Source organism: Chenopodium album, chromosome 5 (genome assembly GCF_948465745.1).
Source record: "Chenopodium album chromosome 5, dcCheAlbu1.1, whole genome shotgun sequence".
NCBI lineage: Eukaryota > Viridiplantae > Streptophyta > Magnoliopsida > Caryophyllales > Amaranthaceae > Chenopodium > Chenopodium album.
Genome location: NC_137838.1, coordinates 7,568 through 15,646, shown reverse-complemented (window position 1 = coordinate 15,646; position 8,079 = coordinate 7,568). Strand labels below are relative to the sequence as shown.

General features: G+C 35.5%; 2 protein-coding genes across 5 annotated transcripts; one reads left to right on the top strand and one right to left on the bottom strand.

Moving 5' to 3' along the window:
• The first annotated feature begins 574 nt into the window (after positions 1-574).
• On the top strand, positions 575-5,343 carry LOC145631375 (serine carboxypeptidase-like 33). 3 transcript variants are annotated; one of them, XR_014112385.1, is made up of 11 exons: positions 580-894; positions 980-1,087; positions 1,324-1,419; positions 1,525-1,617; positions 1,731-1,819; positions 1,922-2,179; positions 2,344-2,510; positions 2,824-2,919; positions 3,140-3,245; positions 3,434-3,701; positions 4,043-5,343. XR_014112385.1 is itself a non-coding variant. In XM_081683445.1 (10 exons), exons 1-10 carry the CDS (start codon positions 627-629, stop codon positions 4,088-4,090), a joined length of 1,329 nt encoding a protein of 442 aa, XP_081539571.1. In that variant the 5' UTR covers positions 575-626; the 3' UTR covers positions 4,091-5,343. The 3 variants fall into 3 exon arrangements, 2 of the variants coding, with proteins under 2 accessions (XP_081539571.1, XP_081539570.1); XM_081683445.1 differs by lacking the exon at positions 3,434-3,701 and having other exon boundaries at positions 575-894; XM_081683444.1 differs by lacking the exon at positions 4,043-5,343 and having other exon boundaries at positions 3,434-3,802.
• Positions 5,344-5,828: 485 nt separating this feature from the next.
• LOC145629919 (F-box protein At5g49610-like) lies at positions 5,829-7,510 on the bottom strand. 2 transcript variants are annotated; one of them, XM_081682159.1, is made up of 3 exons: positions 7,260-7,510; positions 6,993-7,136; positions 5,829-6,752 (listed from the first exon to the last, which is right to left on the bottom strand). In XM_081682159.1, the coding sequence occupies exons 2-3, from the start codon at positions 7,124-7,126 to the stop codon at positions 6,035-6,037; spliced, it is 852 nt and encodes a 283-aa protein (XP_081538285.1). In that variant the 5' UTR covers positions 7,127-7,136; positions 7,260-7,510; the 3' UTR covers positions 5,829-6,034. The 2 variants fall into 2 exon arrangements, with proteins under 2 accessions (XP_081538285.1, XP_081538284.1); XM_081682158.1 differs by having other exon boundaries at positions 5,829-7,136.
• Between the last annotated feature and the right edge of the window lie 569 nt (positions 7,511-8,079).

Sequence of the window (8,079 nt, the reverse complement as noted above, 5' to 3'; positions counted from 1 at the left end):
ACACTTGTTTACCTAACTTTGGACATTTAGCTTTTAGCATATCATCAATTTGCTAGCAAGTTAAGTGGCCAAAGAGGAAGTGGGATAATGTGCTGCATTAAGATACACAATTACATTGCTTAGTCCGCCACTTGTAATTTTTTTTTTTTTTAGAATGGTGCTTTAGTCTGCCGCTTGTAAATTATTTTATGCATCCAGGAGTATTTAGAATGGTGCTTTTAGTTTGGCGCATGCATGATATGTTCGCATGCAATAGGTGAGCATGCTCTTCACACATTGCGCCTAACACACTGTATCACTTTTACTCCCCAGCCGAAAGAAATGTATGACAAAAGAACTTGTAATTTTCACTGTAATATTGTGGAAAGTTCAATTTAGAGCATAATGCTCGTCGAAATTGATAAAAAGTTGAAGATGCTTGAAAACTTGCCATACTTTTGACCTTTACTTTTAGCAAGGTGGACCTGTGATCTCCATAATAGAATGGATGAGGTGCGCCAACGATCATCCTCTGTGAATAGTTATTGATTGGTGTGCAAAAAAGTGTTACATCAGCTCTATATATATTCACAGACTGATATCTGAAAGTAGGCTCCAGAAGTAGCTTTTCACGTTATCTTGATCCTATGATGAGCAGCATAACTAAAATTCTTTCTCTTCTCATCTTTATTGTATTCTATATTACATTCATTAAAGCATCTGAAACATTCGCTGTGTCAGAAGAAGATGACAGCAAGATACTAAATTTACCAGGTCAACCATCAAACCCACCAATATCACAGTACTCAGGTTACATCACTGTCAACCAAAATAATGGCAGGGCCCTATTTTACTGGTTCTTTGAAGCTCTTTCACAGCCTTCCGATAAACCTCTCATACTCTGGCTCAATGGAGGTATGTATATTAACGCGTTCAGTAGTTGTTTGTACACTATTTTCTTTTTCACTTCAGTGCTTAAAAGTTATTTTCCATTATGTAGGACCTGGTTGCTCATCAGTAGGATATGGCGCTGTTGTGGAATTAGGTCCTCTTAAAGTTGATGAAACTGGTGTTGGTTTGCTCTTCAATAACTTTTCATGGATAACAGGTAATTATCAGCTCATGTTCACTACCATATATGAAGTATTTCTCTTAGTACTTAGCAAAATCTCGAGTATGGGCTGTATCACAATAGCTTATAGTGAGATTAGCAGGTTGACTTTAGGGGTGCCTGGTTAATTTTCAGGCCAACTCATTTTAATATGTTTGCTGAATTAGTGTGAGATGGTTTCACCTAAGACTGGATTTTTTTTTTACTTTCCTTCTGTATCATGCTATCTGTAGAAGCAAATTTGCTCTTCGTGGAGTCCCCTGTTGGAGTAGGGTTCTCTTATACCAACACATCCTCTGACCTCACCAAATTGGATGATGAATTTGTAGGTAAGTTTTACATGGATTGATATTACTCATCTTCGCTACAACTTTTTATTTACTTATCAAGTTGTCATTGCTTCAGATAACTTACCTTTATTGTTTTGTGTAAAGCTGAGGATGCATACAGTTTCTTAGTAAATTGGTTTGGGAGATACCCACAGTTCAAGAACCAAGACTTCTTCCTAGCCGGAGAAAGTTATGCAGGTAATTCAGATAATGTCTTTTAAGTTATTGCTTCATTATACGGACAATTAGTAGCAACTCCAAATTCCAAACTTTACCAGTTTCTCTCATCTAATATATTTCCCCTTTCATAGGTCACTATGTTCCTCAACTGGCAGAGCTTATTTTTGACAGGAACAAGGATCAGACTATGAACCTGAAGATTAATCTCAAAGGTTTCCTAGTATGTACACTGCCATACTGCCATGTACAATTGTAAATTGATATTCTTAAAAACGTCGATCCACAGAAATTTAATATTGCTTTAAATTAATTTCCTATGCAGGTAGGGAACCCTGAAACTGATGATTTTTATGACTCAAAGGGTCTGTTAGAATATGCTTGGAGTCACACTGTAATAAGTGATGATATGTATAATAAGACTAAAGAAGTGTGTGATTTCAAGACCTTATATTGGCCGAAGGAATGCGTGACTGCCATGAATTTGGTTTATGGAAAATACAAAGAAATCGACTTTTACAACATATATGCTCCAATTTGTCTTTCAAACAGCACTTCATCACAAGCTTATTATACTAATAAGGTAAGCCATCACCCTTATCATGGTACAAGAACCATCTTTCCCTGTGCATATTTTGAAGCTTTTTACCCCTTTGAACTTATTTCTCCCAAACTTTTTTTCTAAGGTGAAGATACAAAGCCTTTATTCATTGCTACATGAATAGTTTGTGGGTACATTTTTTACAGGAGGAAAATTATGGATTGAGGAGGCCAAGAATATATTCAGGGGGGTATGACCCTTGCTATTCAAACTACGCAGAAACGTACTTCAACAGGGCAGATGTACAAACATCGCTTCGTGCAAATGCTAACAGAGGGACTTCAAATACTAGTGTCAAGTGGAATGTTTGCAAGTAAGCTAACTAATGCTGTTGTTGCCGTGAGCTGTGAGTATTGATTATTTAGGAAAAACATAAACTAGATTGCAGAATTAAAGCCATTTTCCAGATTTCTATAGTCAATCTTCATAGTTACGACTTGTTTATACAGTTGAAATGTAAATTCAAGAATTGTTTATACAGTTGAAATGTAAATTCAAGAATTGAAAATTTACAGTGATACCGAAAAAGTTAGCTACTTCCAGTCTTTTCTATAAGATAAGATGCTCGGCATATACTATTTGAGTTGATAATTACCCAATTTACCCCCTCGATTTTCCTTTTTCAGCGACAACATTCTGAATACATACAACGCTACAGTTCAATCTGTCCTATCAATCTACAAGAAACTGATGCAAGGTGGTCTTAAGATCTGGGTTTACAGGTATATCTCTGATTGATGGCATAAAGTTATTTTTGATTTTTTTTTTGCTTCATCATCCACCACCTTGTAGATCACAGGAATTAGAAGTTTCGTATTCTTAATATAGGCATGACTGGTGAATTTGGAGGGTTGTATTTTGTGCTAAAAAACGAGGCTTATTAATAAATTGAACCAGACATTGAAAGTTACTTCATACTAAATAAAGTGTTACTTGGAACAGCGGAGATGTCGATGGAAGAGTCCCGGTGATTGGAACTAGGTACTGGGTTGAGTCACTTGGGTTGCCAATCAAGACACCTTGGCGTTCCTGGTACCATCAACATCAGGTAAATTAATCTTTTCTCGCCTCTCTACAAATTAAGGTACACTCAATCTATATACAACTATACAAGTACAAAAAAAAAAAAGGACTCTCGTATTGGATGATAGAGGGAGTAATAGTAACGATGTCTGCAAGGCTGCAACAGTATAAGAACTAACGCTGCTGGTATGTCAACTATAATTGTAAATGCAGGTAGGAGGAAGATTAGTGGAGTACGAAGGTTTAACTTTGGTGACTGTTCGAGGGGCAGGTCATTTGGTACCTCTGAATAAGCCTAGTGAAGCACTTGCTCTGATTCACTCTTTTTTAACAGGAGAAGATCTTCCAGCAAATAGATGAACTTAGGGTGTTTCATGTTTATCGATTGATATGTCATGTCTATAGGAGGCGTAAAATAAAACAAATAGCAATAAGAAATTCGTATATTTTGTTACACGATTGTTATGTACTACTAGTTAAGGTATGATTTCTTACAGTTATACTAGAAGATGAATTCTCTGTTTTATGTTAATTTAGCAATTGGTTCACAGATTTTCTATTAACAACACATTCATTTCCTAATTCCAAATTTCCAGCAATCAGAAATGTGTATATTTAATAATTGTATATGACCTATTAACCTTATTAAACTCTTAACTAATACTACTGCCATTTCTATACTTGAGCCTGTTATACTCTCGCCACCACAAAATTGGCACAATTGAATTGGCACGGAGGTTTTGAACAATTGTTTATATTAAATGAAATGAAAGTTTGTAGAATAAAGATGCTAACATATGCTTGTCAACTTTGATAATGCAGGACACTGGTTTTTTAACCGATATGTTACTTCAGAGAGAGAGACTATAGAGCAGGCTGCAAATTCAGCATCAGTCATTTTTTATGGGTGTCAATTTCTTCCAGTAATTTGGTCTGTCTGGCATTATTCTCACAAAACAATTTTGTGCCCAAGAGCCTATTCTCTTGAGCGTAGCACCAGAACATCCAGATCTTTCTGGTTTTGTGGTTGTAAATTCTGTTTTACTTATTCCCATGAAACTCCAGTACAATTCAGTGTATACCTGCTGGAACTGATATTAACTGATTCGCTTTTGTAGTTCACGCAAACAGATGGTAATCTTCCTGTTACTGAGGACTGTGAGGAGCCTGTGCACACCCCTGTTCCCTGATAGATATATTCTCAATATTTCCTTGACCCTACAGTTTAACGCCAATTATTATAGTGATTTTATTCTTGCTTTAAAAACTATCGTTTGACAACAATTCAATATTTCGATAATAGAAAAGGAGACATTACTACACTATTGGGCAAGATTGGAACCAAACAAAAGTCTACATTCGGTCATAGATAACTAAATATCCATGAAATTTGACAGATTTTCAGGTGATTTGAAAACTAAAATATCAACCAAAAACAATAACTGGGATCGTCAAAGATGCTGTTTAGCTTATTACATAATACGCTAACTCGCTTAGCAGAAGCATATCATTAAAGCCTTCAAATTCTCAACAGCAGCAAACAAGGACTTCTTTGAGAAGTACAGGAAATATTATGTTCATTTCAGAGCAACCATACTTAACTTATAAACAACAAAAACTATCTTATGTCCTTTTTAAAAGGGAAACAGAATATAGGATGTGCTTGTATCTGCAGGGATAGCAGTGGCAGGGGTAGGAATGGAAATCTATGGATGCTCAGCTTTGGAAGGAGAGTTATTCTCAATCAAAATGCCTCTAACAATGATCCAGACCAACAACTGGACCAACTGCATCATAGCAACAGATTGCAAACAGACCTTGGAGCTAATCAGAAACAGGGAGCTACATGACAACAATAGACTAACCAGCATCTTGACAAATTGCAGGGAGCTCCTGGACCATCAGTCAGGTACAACCCTGTGCTTTGAAGCAAGAGGAGGGAACATGGCTGCAGATCTTTTGGAAAGGAAGCAAGGCGGAGAAATGATCTTTTGTATAATTTGGCTACCTTTAAATTCCCTCCTCTGGTTTGTAATCCTAAAAGAGAAACTAGAAATTCAAGCTATAAATACTGCTGGTAGAATGGGGGAGAGGGCTGATCCTCCCTGACTCTTTTGTAAAAACTCTTCTATGTTTTAAGCTTTAATGTTCTCTTTCTACCAAAAAAAAAAATATACTGAACTTGTACCATTTTGAGTAAAGTCAAGGGGAAATTCACATCTTACAGAGACTTTTAACCTGGACCCAAGGATGATGCTATAATAGCATATGTATGAGAATTGAGAAAATTGGAAATCCACTAAGCTTTTATCCTTTTCTTTTCGGTTGCCAAAATACATAGAAATCAGCACAGCAGAAGGACTAACACAGAAGGCTATCACCCTATCTAAACTGGAGACTTAATCTACTCAGAACTTTTATGTCACCTACCAAATGGAAATAAAAGGTAAGTTTTTCTTGGGAATTCAGTGAGAATGCCGTTGACAACCAGCCAAACAAAACTAATCTGACATTGTGGTTATGTTGACTCCAAAAGTCCAAATAGGAGACTGACAATTAAACAACCCATAGAAGAATTTCGCAAAACACCTCGATGAAAAAGATCCCAAGACAATGACAATGTAAAGTATGTAACATTATGAGAATAAAACCAAATTTACAAGCTAACAATTTACTATTGCAACTATCCTGTTTATTTTATATTCACAGGTTCAATTACAAACACCAAGGGGACTACTTCCAAATTCATCTATATGGCATAATAATACATGAGTTTGAGATAATATGTACAGATATTCACCTGATCTTGCCAACTTAGTGAAACGAATATATTGTACTCCGAAATGCATATGCAGAGAACCACAAAGGAAGCGTTGAGTTGCTTTTCACTGAATACATTTCTTTCCAAACGGCAGTGCTCCTATTGTAGACCAACACCTGCTTGTGTGTAGCCAGGAAAACACAATCACCTGTCTGACTTATAGGGAAAACTCCCGGCGCCAATCCTCTGATACATCTAAGACTCACCCTATCAACCCTTCTCCATATTTGTTTCTCATAGTCCTCCATCACCCATACATCCATTGAAGCATCAGAAATCTGAACCACAGACAAGCAACCATATGATTCTAATAAATACATCCTATTTCCTTTTCCGTAACTCATTTCATCTGGCAAATAAATCTTTCTCCAAACATCAGTCTCCAAATCTAACACAATAATACACGAATAACTCACTGTCAACCAATGTAGCATCCCATTCACAAAAACAACCTGATTTCTGTTCATTTGAGTAAAATGTTCCTCCTGTAATGTTACAAACTTCCTCCATTGGTTTATCTCCGAGTTATACACCATACATATAAACGTCTTAGTCGGGCTATAACCAAATGGGCGATGATACCCGGCCAACACAACACTGAACTTCCTAGTATCATACAAATCACAAGCGATACCAACCAAAGTAGCCTCGCCGTCAGGATAAAACCTAGTGACAGGCCTATCCCTACATTTGGGGAGCAATTTATACTCCCTAGTCACAGGATTACACAAATAAAACACACCCTTATCAGGTATACTTGAGCAGCATAACAACCCATTACATGAGGCTCTAACTTTAACCCTATCTTTCAGAAAATTTAATGGAAATTCAGATACACCCTTTGAATAATCAACACAAATTAAGCTTGATTTAGACTCTGAAATCTCAGTAATTTCAACCAAAATCATAGAACTCCTAACTGACATTTCATTATACAGATGAACAAAGTACCTTTCTGAGAGCAATTGGTACCAGTATTTACAAACTGCCCTGAATCTAAAGACAGATTTTATTGGCAGTCTTGATAAAATCTGAAGAATTACTTCATCTGGGAAAAACCCATTTCTTGAACCGATTGAATTCATCTTCTAATTACTGTATAATCCAAAAAATAGGGAAATATCAACAATTATACCAAAAAAAAAAATGATCCTTCGACCCCAAAAAAATATTTTGAAAAAAGAAGTTAGAAATTTGCGAAGTTAGAAATTTGCTTACCGGTGAAGAAAACTTGAGAGCTGGGATTTGAAGATGCGTTTTTTCATATGTATCAAATGTCAAATAGGGTTTATATAAAATTAAAATTAAATCAAAGAATTTTTAATGACTTCGTAAAAATTTTTTCGGACCAGTATAGATAAGCAGTTTGTAGAACTATGATGATTGATGAAAGAAAACATGGTCAGAGAAAAATTGAGAGTTCCGAATTCCGTATCTAAGATAATGTGATCCACGTTGATTGAATTTGCCCCTAACTTTTTTTTTTTTTTTTTTTTTTTTTTTTTTTTTAATAAAACCAATTTGCCCCTAACTTTGTTTTGTAATCCCTCCGTGTTTTAACAAATGTTCCATTTTAACCGACACATAATTTTAGTCCATTTAATTGATTTAAATATAAGAGGTAAATGGAGTAGCTGAAATATTACAAAATTATTAAAGAAAGACAATGAGTTTAGTAGTTTATTGAAAAGTAATGAATATAAGAGGAAACTATATAATAAAAAAGTAGTAGTGGGTTTGAGTGGGGAGTCTGGGGACTATGAGAGAAAAGAGATATATAGTATTATAATATTTAAATTTAATTCTTTGCTAAAAAAGGAAGTATAACACTTATTAAGAGTTTGTTCAAATTAACTTAACTGAATTGATTAGAGCTGAACTAAACCGAACTAGATATTTTATGAGAGAGAGAAATTAGGAGCTGAATTGAACTGATTGGAGTTGAGCTGAACTAAACTGAACTGAATTGAATTGAACTGAAATTAAGTAAATGTAAACAGGCCCTAAAACACGGAGGGAGTACGACAAACAGGGGTGA